The sequence below is a fragment of the Manacus candei genome, unplaced genomic scaffold, assembly GCF_025592945.1.
Source record: "Manacus candei isolate 608988 ecotype Guabito, Panama unplaced genomic scaffold, ASM2559294v1 h1tg000014l, whole genome shotgun sequence".
Classification (NCBI taxonomy): Eukaryota; Metazoa; Chordata; class Aves; order Passeriformes; family Pipridae; genus Manacus; species Manacus candei.
The window spans coordinates 33,238,574-33,259,790 of NW_026138062.1; the positions used below are offsets into that span (position 1 = coordinate 33,238,574).

Here is a 21,217-nt window from a genome sequence, read left to right on the forward strand (position 1 = left end):
AGTGCAAAAATTCGTGCTAGTTAGAGGGTTTAAAACTGTAATTCATCTCTGCCTGTGAAATCAAATAGGACTTGCACTATTTGCTCTGGCATCTTTACTTGTTTACACAAGAATTCCAAACTTAGCATGTATCACAGTCATACTTCTGCCCTCCACTCCTTGGAATTTCTTCATCTTGAGAGCCTGATGTTAAATAGTGGGATGTAGGATATGTGATGTGCAGGGCTGACCCTGGCTGGCCACAGCCTAGCTGCACAGCAGGGCCAGCCTTGGGCAATCCGCATCAGGGACCACATTGCCCTCCAGTGGGCCTGGAGATGCGTCTACAGCATGGGACCGACTTTCCCACTTGCAGGCAGCAGGGAAGAGTTTAAAGCAAAGGCACGGGGCCAGCCAAGGAGAGGTCAGTGTTTCTGAGCCCTGGGGGTGCCTGCTGGAGAGTACCATGTAGACAAGGAGATGCTCGCAGCCACCACAGATGCCAGAGCCCGGCCTACCACTCAGGGAAGAGCTCAAATTTACCAGCAGTCAGCAGGGTCAAAAGGACATTCCTTGTTTTATCCAGATGCCCTTTTGTCCCTTTACGTTTGCCCTCTCTCCTGAACCACGCAAGGGGGAGGAAAAATCCTGAGGGTTTGCTGGTAGATCCCAGTTTGGACAGGCAGAGGACAAGAGGTGCTATAGCTGGTAAGAAGTAAGAGCCTGGTGTGCTGGCAGCCAGCGAAGGGACTGGGGCTGCCCATCAGCTGCTCTGCAACATCATTACAGGGGTGGGAAACAAAGAAACTGCTAACCTGGAGTGACAGCCGCAGTTTTTCGAAAGTCTCTTCTAGTTGTGCCTTTTCCAGTTTGTGAGCAGTATTCAGTTCTGGGGAAGTTGCACAGACATGATATTACTAAGTGAAGCCTGTCAAACCAGGGTCCGAGAGCACACAAATCTTGAGCCAAGTGCAATTCAGGATGCAGTTTTAGGACATGTAGGTGGAGTAGGAAACTGCTAGAAATATACTCTGTGAGTTGTTTTGAGGATCAGTTTTCCTTCTCTCTCATTGGTTGCAGATACCTCTATTTTTATATGACCGTATTATGGTCATTGAGTGGTTTCAGAACTGCTCAAAAGTCCCAGCTCCCAGGTACTCTGAAAAGGATCAGTCTGACAATGGGTCATTTACCAATGCAGAGGGAGTATCCTCAGATCAAAGATTTTTAAATTAGATATATTTAAAATCTTGGCTTGCAATTTCTTTGGGAAGATAGAGAGGAGGGCCACGACCTCAGGTGCAAAAATGCAAATGATAGTGCTTCTCCCCAAGCCTTGGCAGATGAGCTTTGAGGTTTATTCCAGTAGTGAGACTGACAGAGAAGACAAAAAACATGATTAAATGTTTCTCTGCTAGAATACTCATCCTGGACTTGCAAATAACCAGAAGTTTAATAAGCAAAGAGAAATAAAGTTTAATTTCTAAAGCAATGGCACCAAAATGTCATTCAGTGCAGTAGAAGCATCTACCTTTTTAGCCTACAGACACTCTATTAGTTGTGTTTTCACCCCCAAGCCCATGGGATTCTGCCCTCTAACCCCTGCCACAGTAACAGCAGCGATAATACCAGTGCTCCAGTGTATTGCACAGCTCACTATCCCGCAGCTGCTGCAATGCCTTTTCCAGGCACAGGAGGGCATTTCATACCCGCACCAGGATCGGGGAGCACAAACTTTGGCCACCAGACCCTTGATAAACCACAACTAAATTTTATCATCGAAAAATACCAACAAAACCGGCCAGATAAGAATATCCTCAAGCAAGAAACAGCTTTTTACTTAATTATTTTCAAAATTGCATATGTTAATTTACAGATGGTGTGTTAGACATCTTCTCTGCCTATGGGAGAGGGGAATAGACTGTTCTCAGTTCATGTTATGCTCTGGACTGTGTCTCTAATTGACACAATACAGAGCTAAGCAATATGGTCTGATTTGGAAAATGTGGGAAAACCTACTAGAGCTATTTAAAAAGTAGACCGTTAGGAAAAAAAAAAAAAAGAAAAAAAAAGAAAAAGAAAAAAATAAAAAAAAAAGAAAAAAAAAGAAAAAAAAAGAGGGAGATTGTACAGGTAGCTGTCAAATGTCAGCTAAAGCATTCACAAAGACATGTGTTTAGAGACTGAACTGGAAGGGAGGAAACAGCTCTGTCTGCAGCATCAGTCCTGTGTCAAAACTGTAACACAGAATAAAGATAACAATGCTGAGGTACAGATTTGCATGAGTGTGTGGCTTTGGTCTGCTCAGCATGGCCAGACATTTGCTGCTGAAAATGATGAGTCTTGTTTTTAGAAGCAACGTGAGCATTTAAGCACCTAAATTCAGAGATATCCAATGAGCTCTAGCCTCATGAATACCCAAGGATTAGCCTCTTGAGAAAAGTATGTGTGTGAAGTGAGGTGGAATTTGGACTCTATTTTCAGCAACCTATGGAGAGTCTTATCTTTGACCCAGAGACCCCCCTCAGATAATCTCAGGTCAAAGTTAGATGCTGTACACACTGCAGACAGCTCTCCCTCTGCTCTAGCATGAATTTAGTGGTCCAACCCATGTGAAAGCACTAGACCAACACAAATTTTCTGTATCATCTGCTCTGGAGGAAGAAAATCCAGGCTTACACAGTGTCACTACAGCATTAATTCTTGCTCTGGAATAGCTGTGTAGCTGTTGGGTGGTCTCTGGCTTACCTTGAATCTTGCAGTCATTCTCATCCTGTAGTACCGTAATGGCAACTATGTGGTTATTTTCCAACTGTAACATTGCAGCTTCATGTACAGCTGTGATATCTTCCACCTGTTCCAACAACAGTGAGTGGAGACATGGACACATGATTAGACACACCGTGGCACACTGACAAGCCACTGCTAGAGAGCTCCAGTGAGCTGGAAACACTAAAGGGATCTACTGAGCATGACACTTCCAGTACCTGAGCCAGTTTTATTCATTACAAAACAGGCATGTTGATGCCTTGAGTGGTAGTGTGTAGTCACTGCTGATAGTATTTTTGCTCTTTTAGCTTAATGGTGATAAATATGTACATAAGAAAGCAAAAGGTCAGAAAGTCCTTAGGTGAAGACGGCATTTATTAAATGTTCAGAAATCTCAACATTGCATTAATCTAAATTATATTAATGACCACACAACCCACAGCCATCATGGGAGTGAGGAAGCCATCATGGGAGCAACTGGAAGAGGGCTGTGGGCAGCCTGTGTTCCAGTGCACCCAGTGGGTTTGTGATTCCTTCAGTATATTGTTTGCTAGTAGACTTGACTAAAGGTAGAGTGAGATCCCTAATGATGGTCCCTTGATATACATCATTAAAGAAAATACAATGAAAAGTGGTGATCAAGGTTAAGTCAGTGGTCCAGACCAGTTTCTGAATTCAATGCATTGATTTGTTTTTCTGGGGTTTGTAACCACAGTGGTCTTATTCCTTACATTTAACACCCTAGTATCTGTAATATCTGGCAAGGCAGAGGATCGGACTATTATATATTCCACTATGTGGAATGAAATGGCTGTTCATTCCAAAGTGCCTTGACTCAAACCAGCTTTTTTTGTTCACAGTTATGTTAAATGATGGTAGAAAGTTACTGCAGCTGAGTTTGCCTTGACTGGAATAAATGTTATTTCACTGCTTTTAACAGTCAAACGTGTTAGGTAACCCAACAGAAGCAAAATTTCCAACCACATTGGAGAAAGCATGCTCTTAGAATGAAAGTTAGGTATTTAACATGGAATTTAAAATTATCCAAACTAATTTTCATAGTAATGTGGGAGATGACTCAGTGGTGAAGAACTGTTTGCAAAATAATTGGGACTCAGCCTGCTGATATATTGCATGAAAGAGCAAAGAAAGATGGGGGGTAGATGACTCAATAAGCTACTAATGGGACAGGAAGAATTATCACCTGACTTTTTCCAGAGCACCTTGTCCCTGAATATGATGTCTGTAGGCTGAAACCTCATGAGCACTGCCATGTTCTTTACCTCATCCTTACTTAAGTCTTTATTCATACTTTAATTGCCTCTCAGCTGAGCAGCACCCCATAGGAATGATTATGCTCAACTCCAACCCCTTCAGAAGGTGAAGGGGTCTCCTCTCACAGCCACCATCCTTGGCAGGTTATTTATCTATAAAGTCAATTAGATATGTCCTAAATGATCTGTAGGGATTTTTCTGTCTTCTGCATGTTTCATATCCACATCCCAAATGACTCTTTTTATCTTCCCGCGTGACCTCCTGTCTGCAATTTTTCATGGCAGATAGTCAACTTGGCACTGGAAAGCAGATCTCTTGGGTGCTAATTCCAATTTTGCCACTAAATTACTCTATAGGCATGATCAACACACTTAACACAAGTCATGTTTTTTTCTGGCTATAAAAGGTACCTCAGGCGGGATTTTTAAGCCTTAATGAAGTAAAATCAAGAGAAAGCTCTAGTGGGCAAGCCAGACCACAGCCTTTATTCTGCAATTTTGCCCTTAGTTACAAGGAGATATGAGAATGCACTGGCATATATGATCGGTTTATGAGGAGTTTGGCTCCCATGCTTTGCTATCTCCTCAGAAACAGCTGAACCTCCCAAATCTGACAACTGTGTATCCAAAGAAACAACAGCTATCCAGTAGTGAACTAAGTGGTCACTACAGCAATACAGCATGGAAGATTAAGTTGTGACTAGAAACCATGAAAGTGGGATGACTATCTTCCAAATTAGATGCATGAATACAGAAATACATGCAGATCCATGGCCAAAAGGATTTTGTTACTGTTATTGCGAACGCAAATTCAAATCCCCTCATGCAGATGGACAGCTCAAGGACAAGGCTTTTCTCATGTACAGCGTAAGAGTTACATTTCCTTGGCCAAGAAACATTGGTGAGCAGCTTTCCAACATGGCCTGTCAGCCTCCTCTGATCCAAGAGCACTCAACACAGGATGGGTTTACAGTGGAGTAGGAATTCAAAGGGAAATCCTGATAAAACTCATCACGGTAGCTGAATTATGAATTGAAAATATGGCGTAAAACTCTGATATACTAGAGTCACAGCAGCATTTTCAAAGCAGTGAAGAGGAATGTTTGTGTTATCTTCAGAAATCAAGGAACTCCCTCTGGAGCAAACCCACAGAGGGAAAGATGCATTTCCACTTCTTCTGTGTAATGATGTATGGAGTGAAAGTAGATGAAAATGAGAAAAATAAGCATACTTCTAGTCAAGTTCTACAATGACTTGTATCACCCTTTCTTGCCCTGATTAGCTTGAGAGGAGAAGAACCAAGATCTGTTCTTGTGGTCCTCTGAGCTTGAAGAAGCACTTCAAAGAGTAGCAGAGCTCAGCAAAAAATTAACTGTCAGAACAAATTCCTTCACAAATGCTGATGTCTGGTGTTCCAGGAGAGCCAAGCCTTGCAGCTAGAGCCCATATCTTCTACCAGGCAGACTGACACAGTGACACAGTGAAAGGAAAAAATTGTCAAGGCTTTTGGGAACATGACCCCTCTTTCATATCAGAAAGAAAAGCAGAAAATGTAGAGGCCTTGCAAGAAAACCAACTTGCATAAATGAAAATGAGGACCAAAAGACATGGATGAGCACAGGTTCTAACCATTCACAGATGAATATTTTGAAAAATATGGTTTAGGACATGAAAACCTATTTGATAGCACCTTCTAATGCATCTTTGAAAATCAATGTAGTAACAGAAACGGGTAATTTGTCTGGGGCAAAACAGCCCAGTTGCTTCAAGCCTTTGTGTTGCATGTTACAAGCCTGTAAATCAATACCAACTAGCAGGCCCAGCAATTAAAAAAGGTAAAATCCGGCAGGAGTCCTTCACACCCCTGCACTGAAGAATCAAACCAAACTGCACAGTGATACCAAGGGCAGCAGTCACTCTGTGTCTGTCCTACATGGCTGTCTGACCCAAGTGCCAGCAAGGACAGCTCCTATCCCAGAAGTGTCACAGTACATCAAATACAGGCAGTATTGTTGACCTTAAAGACTGCAGGCTGCCATCTCTGCTGTGCTGCATCTCTCCTCTCCTGTGAACTCAGTGCAGGCTAGCCCTTTTCTCTGGGCAAAATGCTGGCAAACAGGGGGCCTTACTGGCTGGGTTTATGTTCCACAGACAAGTGGCCCTTGTGCTGCATCAGATACCCGGGTGGCATGCCCATGGCAGCAGGGGCTGTGGCATGTTAAAGCCTAAAGGCACAGATTACAGAGCGCATCTGAGTGCAACAGATACACATGTGAGAAAAGCCCTCATGACCTGGGGAGTTGGGTAGTGGATAAGAGTTGCAGCTGGAAAAATCAGAACTGCATCCAGTGCTTATTGGGGGCAAAATGAGAAAAGACCGGGTAAAGGCATTATTGACATAATCCAGGACAGGATATTCTGCCACTATATGAGAGGCTCCCATAGGTGAGTTACAGTGTTGTTCACTTCAGCTGTTCAAAAATAAGACAAAAGTAGCTGCTTATGAGAGTATTCCTACCTAGATATAGAAAGCAAAGCAAGGAGAAACACTTGTGACATACACTCCAAGAGATTAGACTGGATGGTGAAGCAGAAATCAGGGGATCTGGAGTGCATCGTGTGCTTGATGTTTATGCTGCATGTGTTGCATGGGTGCTATCACTTCACTGTAGTGCTGTTTAACTAGCATTGGAAATAATAATGGGCATGGTTCTGCTGGCCTTACCTGTGTTGAGCAGGCTCTTGTTAAGCCTTGGTTTCATATAAATTGCCTAAAATAGGTAGATTGAGGAGCAAGTATGTGTGGGCAGCAGAGATACTCTTAATATTTTTACTGTGAAACATAGGGAAGCATGTGAAGACAAGACATAGCAATGTAATAGACTACTCTGTAGAAATAACAGCAGAACTAATAGTGAGAAACAGCAGTAAAGATAGTCATAAATACATTTTTCCAGTCATCAATTCATTACCAGTGCCTTCCTGTTGGAATGTTCAATATATATTTCATTACCTGAACCCTCCCAGTACTGGCATGGACTACTCTTCAAAGGCCACAGATGGAGACTGACCTGATCCTGATGCTGCAATTTGGCTTGCTCCAGCTGCAGCCTGTGCTGCTCCTGCAGGCTCTCCCTCTTAGCGCTGTACTCCTCCTGCAGCCGCTGCTCCAGCGCCTGCATCTCCTCCTCCTGCTGCCTGCGGAGCTGCTTCCCCTCCTCCTCGAAGCGCCTCTCCAGCTCCTCCTTCTCGCTCAGTAGTTTCTTCCATCTTGCTGTGTTGAGGGCTGTGGGGACAAGACCATGCAGTCAGACTCTAAACTCCTCTGGACCCAACAGTGCAATTGGACCTGTTCATACATCACTGAGCACGGTGGTTCTCACTGACTCTGGGACTTCCATGAATCTCAGCCAGCAACAAGTTCTTGCTGCTAATTCTCTCTGTCCCGCTCTCTCACACACACATAATAAACATGCATTTGTTTCAATATAGGCACTGTCAGAGTATGGAAAAGCCCATGCAAAACTGGAATTGAAAAATAACAACAACAATAACTATAACATTAATAATAAATAAAACGCGGAATTCTGTGGACCTGCAGGGTGACTGATTGTCCCCTCCTGGTCAGCACAGTCTTGGATCCACAAACTGAGGCTTTGGGGATTTTACTTGGCCCACAGCATGTGAGACAATCACCTGACACAAAGTGTTTCAACTGGGATATAAGATTTTTCTTATTTTCTTCTCTCAAGACACAGTCTTGTCTAAGTTCCCACTTCCAGTGAAGGCAGAAGCTGCCTGGGCTCTTGAGGAGCACCCTGTGCACATGTTATGCAAGGAGTATGATTGATGACTTGACCAGGAGAGGGATTGCATCTCACACTTCCCATTTTCCAGCTGTTAGAAGGTGGTCACTGCATAAACCTGTCTTTCGCACCACCTCCAGCAAGGACTACTCAAATCCATTAATGCACACTTGCTTAAAATACTTTTATACTCAAACCACTCTCTTGTGTGCTTAATGGAATCAGAGAGCACAAGTGAAAGGTTGATACTGAAGGAAATCCGAAAATGTGAAATTTTTACTCCAGTGAACTAACCCAGTGATTATGTCCCAGAATTCACAACCATGTCTACAATTGTTTTCCAACAGTTCCATCAAGTCAAGGATAATCAGTCCATTTACTCATCTGGTTCCTCACCTATATTGTTTCCAGGATGCAAGGAAAGCTGTGTCACAAACACTCTGTTCTCAGCCTTTTGCTTTGCTAAAGAACAGTTGCAACAAATCCAGATGCTGAAGACGTGATGTAAGTTGGACAAGATCAGTCAGACAACATTTAGAGAGCAAATTTGTAAAGATCCAACAGTTAAGAAGTGATTAAAATCATCATGACCACAACATTCAGAATACTAGAGAAGGAGAGGTGGGTTTCTAGAGCTTCTTTCTTATTTAGACTCACAGCTGATTTAGAAAGATCATCAGCTTTTGAACAAACTGTCTGCATAGTTATCCTTCCTTTGCCTTTCAAAATGCACATGCCATGCACAGACCTGTGTGGCATTGTAAACAGGAGGATTGGAAGCAGCCGTCTCCCTGCTGCATGCTTCAAAACCATATTTATCCTATGACCATATATTTGCTCAGTATCTGGCACCCTGCATGTTTTTCTGGCTCTTTCTACGATGGTGTCAGACTGTGCTCATTTTTTCCAGGATAGCAACAATTTGTCCAAATTACCACTGCTGCCCCCACAGTTCATGTTGAGTGCACCCATGCAAGGTAGTTTGGGCACCCGAACTAACCATTTCCTTTCCCACATAGCTATTTTTCACCCTGTTTAGAGCTCTGCTTCCACACTTACTGGACATCAATATCCAGATTTGCTCAGTATGTCCAGAACAGGATCCTGTTCTGATCCTGATGTTTTCTGGACTACTGTGAGGAACTCTGTGTCCCTTTGAAGCTCTCTGCTCCTTACAGAAAGAGAGTGAACCAGTGAGCTTAGCACCTCAGTGGCAGCACATAGAATGCTTTCCCACCTGCCTCATACTGAAAATGGAATGGCACAATTTCTGTTTTATATGGTCATTAGCTGGAATGCCATTTGCTTTTTTATTTTCTTTGGCATGTAAAGTGATCCCAGAGCAGGAGGGGTTATGCTTGCAGCTATGCCTTCAGTAGAATTCAAACTTCCTCAGGCTTTAAATTGGAGCTGTAATGAACTCCATCTCTCTCCATCCTCTCTGACGAGATTACCCAGCACATATGAAGGACTGGGCAACGAAATAACATGCTCTAACCAAAAGAAAGTCCATCTGAAATACTTCCTGTAACCTGAAACACAAAACTATTCACAAATCAAACTCTGATGCAGCTGCAAAATGGAGGGAAGAGGAAAGCAGGGAAAGTGTGCTCGCATGGCATGTTCCCCACACACCCAACAATGCCATTGGAGGCAGAAAATGGGGCCATTGCCCAGGAAATTTGCCTTATAGTGAATATAAAATACCTCTAATGCGAAGGAATGAACCCTACTGTAAGTCTCAGACTAAGACAAATGAGGCCAATGACCGAAGGGGTGAGGAAAAACTGAACCTCTTCTTAGTGAGGAGATGGACCTTTGGGCCTGGCTCTACTGGAACAGGCGTAGCAGAAAACAAAACCCATGCAGCCCAAGGCTCTGCAGCTCTCCTACCCTCCTAGGGAGCAGGAACCAGCATGGGAGAGCCCTCCCTGCTGGAGCTGGCATTGAATCTGCTTTGGCATCAGTGTGTGGTTCTGGTGAAACAGCTGCGTCGGCACCGGCAAGGACCCCAAAACAGATGCCTGAACAGAAGACTGGCTAATGTTACTGTAAAACAGTGAATTTCAGGCATCAGGATAGGGATACTGCAAAAGTGAGCCACTCTTGTAGAAAAAGAAAAAATCACTAAGAAAAGTAATATGAATCTGTTAATGACAGGGAACAAGACAAGGAGAGCAAAACTACAATTGGCTGCTATCATGAAGAGTTACACCCTGGTTGTCTCTTTCCTTCTCTCTGGGTATTTCCCTTGCTGCTTACAGGCTGGAAATGACTCTGACATAACGTGGCATTTCCTGGGATGGCAGTGTGCTGGGTTAAATGAGACTGACTACGGTTGCCTCTCTACTCCCTGAGCACCGAGCAGCTTTTACAGTGTGCAACAGATGAACAAAATCCATTTCTGAATGGGCTGGGACAGTGAGGGAAACATAGATGTTACCACTGGACTGACACCCTGCCACACACACAGACTCTGAGCCACAACCCAACTTCCCATTCAGGAGGGTAAATCTTGATGGAACCAGGGGGTTGGTGTCTTGTGGCCCCACAGAGGGACTGTTTGCCCCCCTGAGAAAGAGGCTCTTTGCCACTTAGACTCTTCTCTTCTTCCTGACCCTTGACCCCAGATTCACAGAGAAAATCCCAGCCACCACACTCAGGTTATGGGTCCTCTGACTGGGAGGCATATCCAGGAGGAAATGACACACAGGCTTTGGCTTCCAAATTCTTGTGAATACAGAAAATACAAATTTTAAACTTGACATCAGATCGTCTTGTCTTCATCTAGTTTTTTTATGCATCTTTATGCCTCCTCTCAACTCACTTCACATGCCATTGGTCTGCAGAAAAGAAGCAGGTAATTCTGACATTTAATTTCAACTAACTTGAAGGGAAATAGCCCATCTTCAAAACCTCTTTATTTCAAGAGACCCGGTGTTGCAGCTGAAAAGTGCTTATATTTATAATTTATAAAGATCCGTGTCTTGACTGTAGAATGACTGCTTCTCATGTTTTTCTAGCCCTGCTATTTCTAGCAAAATACATGAGCAAATCTTATTGCTTAAAATAACAAGTCCCTCAGTGTTTATAGAGGCCATATTCCTCCCCAGGACTGGGGAGGGAGACGCACTTTCCTATTTCACCCATGCTGGTTTCAGACGAGGTGTGATACACTCACAGCAGTGCTGGGGGTAAAAGTGGGCACTGTCTGAAGCTAAATATTTTGCTTGGGTCCAGAAGGTGCAGGTCTCCCTAAGCTATTTTACACATGCTCTATCACTGCTATCGCTTCAACAATGCTTTTATTTGCCAAAAGAATTTTCCTTAAACTTAATTCTGACTTTTCTGAACAGTGTATTCTTTCTTGCAGCTTCGTTGCTTTGTATAGCAGAATCCTGCAGTTTCTGTTGAAGTTAACAAAGGCCATGTGCTTTCAAAACTAAGCATGTTCAGCGCCTAAATTGTAAGTCTGAATTACAGCTATTACCTAAATAACTAAATGTTGGACACACTGCCTGTATCAACCCTGGTTAATCCAGCCTTGTTTCACTGATTCATTAAGGCATTTGCATCAGTGAGTCTGACATGGTGAATTTACACATGAGAAATCAGGAATTTCTGACCAACACCCATGCTGTTTAACTGGACTGGTTATTTTTAAATAAATGAGTGACTACTTATCAAAGTGACTGGAACAACTCAGAATACAACTTGGTTCTATAACATGCTCTGTAGATTTTCCCTAAATTTCTTCATAGAATCACCTATAATTCATCTGATAGTGAGAGTAAAATAACCCTCCTATAGCACAAGGGGGCTGCATGTCTCCAGTAGCACCCACAACCCCAGCTTGAACTGTTTTAGAGATAGCAAAGAAATGCACTGACAAGAAAAGCTCTCATGCATGTGGCATTTGCCTTTCACCTTTTCCACAGATTTAAAACGCTGGTTGTTTCACAAAACTTAATTTTATAATTTCATACCAAAGGAAAACAGACTGTCCAGTAATTTTTGACTTTCACTAAAAAATATAGACATTGATCTTCCATATTTATGGATACATACTAGGATTTGTACCGCTGATTTATTTTTTTGCATTGTGCTGAAGTGCAATACCGGCACATGTTCATTTTTTTGTTCATCGCTACTGGGAGTCCTTCTACCTGGCTACGTTGCATCTCATGTTGCACCTGTTATAGAGAGAAGATTACCTTCACCGAGCAGATGACCAGACACCTGTGCCACTCCTAAACAGCCTCTGCTCAGCATCTTGGTGTCTCCCAGAGTGGTGGCTTGCTCAGGAAGAGCTGGCCTGTAATGGTTTCTCTCCATTACACATGCCTACAGGACCACTGAGGACAGGACTATTTCACACCACCTTTCCCCTTTCTGAGAAAGAAAGCACATACATGTCTACAGCTTATCTCCCTTCTGAAGCAGTACAGTTCAGCCTGCTCTTCTGGAGTATCTGGGGTTCGTACCAAAATTGTCTCCACATTTACCATCGTGACCCAGTTCTGGGCACAGGAGGTGTCTATTGCTGCACGTGCAAGGGCAATAGCAAGGGCAGGCAGTGCCATGATCTCCTGTTACTGAACATCCTACTCTGTGACCCCCAAACAGGCTGGCACTTACTTATATCCTTGGCAATGTTCTCCAGCAAAGCCATCAGGGATTTGTATTCACTTCAGCTGTACAAACATGGTGTAAATGGAAGCAGAACTCTTCATCTCCAGCACTGAACCTTTCTTTCCTTCCCATGTCACTGCCACTTGAAAAAACACTCATGAAAATGAGCAAACCCACCCTGCTAGATTGAAGCAGGGCTTTCAAATGAGAAATGGATATTGAACTATATCAGATATGCCCTGCCTAAAGAATGTACCAACCAACCAAAGGTGGCTACAACTCCTTTTTGAGAGCTGTGGAGATCAGAGGATGGAGGAAGGCAGACATCAGGGAATAACTGCAAAAGCTATTCTGCCATTCCTGCAGTATATGTTGGCCATGGGGACAATAAAGCTCACCATGAAATGAAAATCAGCCAAATAATTTTGGAGGGGCATATCAGGGAACACAAGTTGATGAGATTCAGAAAAGGGCTTTGCTCAGCTTTTCTGAAGTGGGTTGTCTTAGGCAGGGTGAAGACGAAGCACAGGAAGGATCTGCAGTTCTGCCCATCTCACAGGGGTTTGGCCTGAGCCTTCCTTTGCCAGCCAAGTCACCCTCTGTCCACTTGGCACAATCTGTGTTTACTGTATGACCCAGCAACTGGGCTCCCACATGAGGGGAAAGCTAAGAAGTCCCCCCGTTCATAACTCCAGTCATTTGTGGTTTCAACACCTTTCGGTACCCAGGGTGTCCCCTGCCCCAGTGGTCTTCCTTTCCATTTGCCCTGGAGCAGATGAACCCTACATCATACTCATTCTGGGGAGATTCAAACCCAAAAGAACTCAGACTGTTGACTGAAGCCAGAGCAAAAGCCCACCTTCTCTCTCAGGAGTTGCAATATCTTTACACTCTCCCTGTCTCCCCTGTCTAGATCAGAAACCAAAAGGAAAAGTGATGTATGCAGATACCCAGGGAATACACAGATCAAATGGGATGCATTGCTCTTCCTGTCTCCACCAGGAAGAGACCTTAGAGATATTAATAAGCAAGTTTGGAGCTTGGTGTCCTTCAGTTTGTATCTGAACTGCAAACCATGCAAATGTTCATAATTAAGTGATGCATTCCTAGTCACCAGGCACTGCAACAGTCTCAAGTTCCCACTTTTCATCATTATGCTTTGTCCTTGGCAGTGGTGATGTTTGAGAATGGAAGCTACGGATTTATGAAGAACAATTTCTCTAGTAAAGATGATGCACAACTAGCTCCAGCATGTGTGGTGATGGTCCCATCTCCACAGCAAAGAGGTAAAATCACAGTTCCCTGCAAAGCCACAAAACCCCTGGCCAGTAGGCTTCAGAAGACACTTCATCACATGCATGCAGGTTCTCCAGGATCAGGTCACAAATAATAATAATAACTGATTTTGTGTAAAGTGAGAAAATCACTTTGTTGTTACTTTTCTTGTACTACTTACCAACTTCATCCCTGATCTTTGCAAGCTCGACTCCTAACTCCTTTATTTTCACAAGGGCATTTTCATTCTGTTTAAGGAAAAAGAGAGAGAAGTATGTATAGTCCCCAGTTTTATCCCAGATAAGCACTTTCACATGTTCATTTAGTAAAGTAGATTAGATTGATTCCTCAGATTTGTTTTAGGGGAGAGGAGTGGGATTATAATTAATTCATTCAGTTTTTAAATCAAGCTTAGGAACCACGACTCACTGGCTAGAAATACCCTGTATGTCTGTGAATACATGTACACACACTCACGTGCACATGACAGCACAAAATACTCTATTTACTCCTATGTGTCTAAAAAGACATTTTTTTTTTATATCATATTTTGGTCAACCTGTGTACCATTTATGGCTGGACTGCATGTACAATATTGATTTATTAATTCTGTTAAAAGACTTTAATCTATTTATGTCTGCATTTAACCACCTCCAAACATAATAATATGCTCACACAGTCAAATTTGCAGAGCAGATAGCTGTACTCACACTGTTCTAGACATGGTGAGCATACCCATACAGACACCACTAATAACCTGAAGTTCACGACTATTTCCATGTTTATTCCTGTGATTTCATTACCTGTAAAGAACAAGAGCTCCTTTCCTTGACTAGTCTCAAAGGAAATCCAAATACTTAAGGAAGTAAAGTGCATGAATTGGCTAAAGGAAAATAAAAATATATTTTACATTAGCAATGTTAAGGTGTTACTAATAAAATGAAAGGACTTTGACAGAAGATATCTGATGAGTGCTGTACAAACTGACAAAGCAAATTCTTAGGAAAACTCCATTGGAGTTTGATTTTCTACAATAAATCCCAGCATAATGGTTCAATCATACGGGCACTTTAAATTGAGATGTATCCTGAATCATATTAGGAAGAAGATAAAAGAAGGTATCCTGCTGGGAAGTTCACTATTAGGAAAACTAGATCAGACTACTATAAATATGTTCCAAGTTAGAAAAGGTCAAGAATCCTAAAAGGACACTACAGAAAAGTTATATTCAAAAGAAAGGGCAGTGCAGTAGTAAATTGAATTACAAGGAGTCCTAGAAACAAAATCTTTCAGTAATAAGCAAGCAAGGCTAACAAAAATCTAGGACACAAAAAGGATTAGTTTGGCAGCAGGATACATAGCAGATAGGATAGCAAATTAGTTCTATATTACAAAAATGAAAGCGGAAAAAATATTTCAGATCTTAATCTTTCTGTTTATTTTTCCTGCACCTAATTTTTAACTCCATTAAGAGAACTAACACAACTTTATTTCTGGTACTACCAGAATTATGGAATGTGGAATTTATATTAATCCTTTACTACTGCCATCTTGGGAGGATTTCCAAGGGACACACTTTCCAGAAAGTTTGCTGTAAACAGAGTGAGAAACTGAGCTGATTTGAGAGCCTTGAGAGCCTGAGGAGACCCAGATGATGTGGGCATCTTTCTTACTCAGTTATGGGAAGATACCAGGAGTGCAAGGCTTGGTTCCTCCAGTCAGCTCCATACCCTGCTGAGTAATGCACATGGGGCTGTGTGCCAGGACTGCAGAGTGTCCAGTCCCAACCAACTGCATTAGGCTCAGAATAAAATGATGTGCGTTTTTTTGTGGTTTTTTTTTTCTTTTTTTTCCTAATTAGTAAAAAAGTTATGAAAAAAAAATTAAAAGGTTCAGATAAACACAACCTGGTATGTTAAAAAGCCAGATCCCTTCACACATATTCCCAAATCAGCAGCCTTACAGAGATAAGGTTTCCTCTTTTGGAGAATACCACTGCATCTGCCCACACTGTCTGTTTAACTCACGGGAGTAATTTTAAGAAGTGTTCTTGACAGATTGCCAGGACTTGGTGCCCTTGAAAGTGTCTGCACAGGGATATAGTGGGTACAGGACTTGCAGATGGGGAGCACCCACTCAAATTACCAGGCTCCCACTATTTGAAACAAAAGCCATTTAAGCAAGAAAGCTCTGCACAAACCATTGCCAGAACCTACAGATAAGCAGAATTCAGTGGGATTGTTACTATTCTATTTACATGAAGAAGTTAAAAAAACCACATCCTAGGGAAAAAAAGGGGTTTTAGAATTTTGATCCCCCATTAGAAATATTACATTATGTTTTATCTTAGGTAAGGTTTGTCCTACCCTTGAGGACACTTGGTGGTGGGACCCTCGGTGGTGGGACCCTCTCCTAAAATGTAGAGAATTGCCATGGTGTCGGCTTAAAAATGCTATCCCATAACTCAAGGTCCAGCATGGACACCAATCAACCAGGACAGTGGGTCTCAAGTCTGCCTCCCACCATCCTGGGGCCATGGTTTCCAGAGCAGCCCCTGGGGCTGTCTCAAGCAGCTGATATTGACACAGCTCAGGTGCCTTTGCTGTCATTTGACTGCCTTGCCAATACTTTTTGCATTGTATTTTATACTGGTTAGTGTTCTGTTTGCTCTTTGGGACTTCATAGTTATGTTTCCTGGGAGGTTATACATGCAAAGGTTGGCCTCAGTGCCAAGGCCTCAAGTAGTCCCTCTTTCAGAGCGTTCTTCTAGAGAGCAACAGTACATGAGTCCTTATCTTCCTCTTCTGCAAGAGAAGCAAGGTGCAGTTTTGGTTAATCATTGTATCGGCCTCCTGGGTTCCTGGATGCACAGTGAATTTACAAAAATCCCTGACATCTTCTGTTACAGCAACCTGCTTTGTTAGTCTGACATGATAGGTTTGAACTGCACGTGTTCCTGCAGCAGTCTAAACACGACAGTAATGCAAACCGAAAAAGCCCCTACTTGTTATCATCGACGTGGCTCTGCAGATAACCAGCACTTCACTGTCAGTGCAACCAGGGAACGGGGAATGCCAGTGCTAAGGAAACCAAACATTACAGTAGAGCAAAACTGGGTCAGACTTTGGAATGTAAAGCTATCAGAGATAGCTGAGATTCATATATATCCAATGTCAAAACAACAAAGCAATTTGAAAATTCATAAGCACACAAGGGAAACTTTCCTGAAACAAATGTATAAGAAACCAAATTAACAGGACATCCCATTGGGTTCATCAGTCTTCATTACTATTTATCTCAACAAAACATTTGAAAGAGAAGACAAGGTAAGCAACTGCCCTCCCAATAGTTTTGTGTCTGACAGGCTCAGCATACCAAAGGAGGTTTGTAGAGGTCCTGTACTAGGCCACCAGTTGGAGTTGAGCTACTGAGAGTTAGCAGCTAAGGGTCAAATCCAACTTAGGTTTAAAAAGGTTCAGCGACCATACTAGCAACACAGCTGTTTCAAGTAGGTGAAAAGGTCAGAGACACTGTAAGGAGATTGTGCAAATATCCAGCATTTTACTGCTGCAGTTAAATGGAAAGGGAGAAAAAAAAAATCCCTTTGATGTGATCTGGAATTCATTTTTTTCTGGCCAAATTGTGAAACCGAAACAGTGGGTTTTGTATGAATTAAAATGTCGCACTTATTTTTCATGTACTTTTAATGAATGATGGGTTTCAGTACTTCTTGGAAAAATGATGACAAAGGTCTTCTGTTGCTGCATCCCAAGAAATTACTCTGATGCTGAAGTAATTTTCATAAAATAAAATTACACTCATGACAGCGATGAAGAAAACCTTCTTCCTCATTCCAGAACTCTCCAATATAACGGTTGAGTCTTGCATCTGGAATGTGCCCCATCTCCTCAGACAGAAAGAAAAATAGAATGGAATAGGTAGAATGATATGTTTGCTCTGTGTTTAAGCTACTGTCTGTTGAACAGAAGATGCAGTAGCAACTCTTTTTCATATGATCAGCTTTATAACACAGACTTCCCAATATTTCTCCTGTGAAAGGCTTGATGTCAGACTGCATTTCAGTAAGTGAAACAGACACTGAAAATGGCACTTGTGTATTCTCCGTTCAACTCAAAACACCCTGAGGATAGACTGAGGCATGACTTATATTGGTGCAATTTCCAAGCAGCTCCAGAAAACCTGGCATGTAGTCAGGCAGGTAGCCAGAGACATAGGAAGGAAACATGAATTAATCCAATTAAATAACACTGGTCAAAAGTTAACAGTGTATTAAGAAAATAAATCAGCAGAATTTAGATATAACTGCATGTGAGGACCTAGAAAAATAACTTGGCAAGAATACGAGTCAGAGGATGGGTAAGATGCTGGTGTTGTCCAAACAGACTAAGAAGAGAAGTAGTGATGAAGGCTTGGGGGCAGAGGCTGGATATCTGAAGATGTCTCTGCTCTAGATGATCTTCAAGGGTCTCTTCCAACCCAAAGGTCTCTTCCCAAACTATACAATGATTAAGTGATTCTATGAAAGGCTCTGCTTCAGTTGTACAGTTTCAGCTGACAGGCAAGATATCCTTGAGGAGGCATCATCAGGGAGACAGGTCAAGATTTTACTTTGGACCAGGAATAATTGTGGGGTGGGGACATATGCCTTAGAGTCTCCTCTGAGAACTACAAACTACCTGAGAAATACTAATTAATTAGAAATGCTAATTAATTAAACCTCCAGGTGCTTTTTAAAAATAGGTAAGTAATAGTAGATCCATTGTAGAAATGCAAATGGGTCAGATGAGACAAGGAACATCAGAAAATTGCCCAGACCCACACAGGAAGTCAAACGCAGCTGGGAAGTAAACTTAGGAAGTTAACTTCCCAAATTTACATGTGTCTCTACCCTGCCAACTTTCATGTTTGCACATATTCTAAGGTCTAAATGTATGTACAATGTCTCCACAAACACTTCTCAGTTCTCCGCAATACCTTCTAAAAAATGCACTGCACAGAGATGCTCTGTGGCACTTGTTATTAAAACAGTTCCTCCAGAACAGCTTTTCTGTATCTGAAGCTTTCAAAATATTAAAAAAAAATGCTGACCTGCAAATGGTGCTTAGTCATTGTTGCTTTATTCAGACTTCCCTGTGGCAAGGTCTTATATAAAAAATTGGAAAGAGAATAATATACATTGAGAATTCTCTTGTACCACTGAATATTTCAGATGATACCTGTAGAAGCAATAACTGAATCCCACTGCAGCTGATGCTCAAAAATATCTATAGTCTTCCTTCAAAAAAGAAGGGCTTTAACATTGCTGTTCAATCATGTTGTCAGGTAATCCTCTCTCATAACATTCTTTAGGTTTAGGTTAAAGTTCACAAGCACCCAGATATCCCCCAGTGACCGCTATATTTGACAAGTTTTATATTAACCCACACATTTTTTCTCAACCTAGTTAGTAGCACTTCTCAAGCTATATTTGAACATATTATTAGTAAATGGGAGACACTACCAGTTTTTCATTTCATGTAGTAGATGAATATTTTAAAAAGCTAAACTCTAACAGAATATACTTCACAAATACCTGTTTCTGCCAAGATATTTTCTATCAAGCAAATTAATTGCATACATTCGTTCTCTCATTCTTCTGTATGTACTTAAAATCCAGGTAAATTCCCAGAACAGTGGGAAAAGCTATGTGTTTGAAATGTCCCACAACTTCTCTTGCACATGTTATTTTCCTGCTGTCTGTAGCTACACAGTTATCTGTGCACTGGCATTTTTTCCATGACCCATTTTGATGCCTAGGTATTTGTTTGATTTAGATTCACTCGGACATAAGGAAAAAAAGGTAGTTTTGTCTTGTTTCATTTCTCCTACACTGGAGGATCAATATTCTGTCAGAGAGGAGGATTGTTGGAGAAGTAAAACCTTAGGACAGCTATAGGCTGAATAATATCTCTTCAAACTTTAAAACTCTGTGCAAGTTTCCTTCATAACTTGTACTCCGCATGGCTATTAAAAATGTATGAAAAGCAGAGCAAGATATCAAGCCGACTGTTGCTACAGAAGATGCCAAAGGTCCCTCCTTGCTTCATAAGCATCCAACCTTTACATTTACACTGCAGGATAAACTTATGTAAGGCACTGCAGTGCATGAGAAAGCGACAGTTAGACCTGTCCCTGGTGAAGGGGAGATCACCACGCTGTAAACAAGCCAAGCATCGGTCCCCTCTCCGCCACCCTGGATGTGCACATGCCACCGACGCCAGCGAGAAGCAGCCAGCACAGGCTCTATCACGTCTACTTTTCTTCCCTTTCACTAAAGGATAAAAAGAGGCAAAAGTACCGTCTCGTCCTCGCACCGAACGGGGGGGAAACATGTGGAGCAGCATTTGCCCATCCTGGCAGGATCGCCACCCGCCGGACTGCCACCCGCCGGACTGCCGCCAGCCTGACACGGAGCCAGAGGATGAGCCCCGGGCGGTGACACTGGCAGGAAGGGATGTCGCGTCCCCGCACGCCGAGACTGGCCAAGGGGACTTGTCGACCTGAAGTGTCCCGGGGCGCCGGGGGATGCCGGGGCCTGGGGCGAGGAGCCGGGAGCGGGGCAGGGACGGTGTTGCCGAGCCGGCGGCTGCTGCGGCCCGGCGGGTGCGGAGTGGCGGAGCCGGCGGCGCCTTCGCTCCCCGCGGATCGCTGCCCGCTCCCCGCCCCGCCGGAGCACCGCTGCTCACCCGCTGGCTCGGGCCTCTCCCGAAAGAGAGCGGTCGGTTGCTTCGGCTGGCAAAGGCTTGCCCAGAGCAGGGCACGTCCAGCAGCGCCATCGCAGGGACGTGCCGGGGTGGGGGACGGCAGGGACGGGGTTTGAAACTTCGCAGCGACATCCCCAAACGCGCTGAAATCCCAGAGTGAGCCTGTGCTCTCAGCCGGGGCGGTTCTGGTTTCTCATCTTCCTGCCGCATTCACAGCCACTGATCATCGTAGTCCCCGTCTTCCGTGTCCGCTCGGACGGTGCCTTTAACGCGAACGTCCCCCGGCTACTCTCCGCACCGCTCCCTAATCCGCTGCTTGGCGCGAACCGGGCAGCAGGGCTGCGGTGCCGGCGGACCGCGGCTCTGCCGCACTGGATGCCGTCCCGGCCGCCCCGCAGGCTCTGCGGCTGAGCGCAGCTGCCCGCCGTGTTGCGCGGCCCCGCGGTGCGGGGGCTGCTGCCAGCGGGGCGGGACAGGGGACGGGGCCCCGCTTCCAGCCGTCTGCTCTCCCCGAGTGGGTCCACTGGTTCGTCCGCGGGCCGTGCGGGATGTCCCCCCGAGCGTTCCCCAGCCTCCCGAGACGGTCTGATCTCCCCGTAAGGACTTTCCCTGAAGTCGTTTATTTAAATCTCGAGCAAGATCGACCTTTCTGGACCTCAGTGACTCCTTGTGATTGGAAAAACACAGACCTCTGCAACGTACCTATAGACTTCTGTAA

General features: G+C 43.5%; 1 protein-coding gene across 8 annotated transcripts in view; it reads right to left on the reverse strand.

Annotated features, from left to right (window-relative positions):
• The window catches only part of MTUS2 (microtubule associated scaffold protein 2), a 252,063-nt gene that overhangs the window by 14,020 nt on the left and 216,826 nt on the right, over window positions 1-21,217 (reverse strand). For all 8 annotated transcript variants that reach the window (XM_051779009.1, XM_051779007.1, XM_051779006.1 and 5 more), the window contains 4 exons: window positions 13,917-13,983; window positions 7,094-7,308; window positions 2,728-2,833; window positions 795-868 (listed from right to left, as the gene is read on the reverse strand). In XM_051779009.1, coding sequence (XP_051634969.1) covers window positions 795-868; window positions 2,728-2,833; window positions 7,094-7,308; window positions 13,917-13,983 — 462 coding nt within the window. The remainder of the gene's footprint in view (window positions 1-794; window positions 869-2,727; window positions 2,834-7,093; window positions 7,309-13,916; window positions 13,984-21,217) is intronic.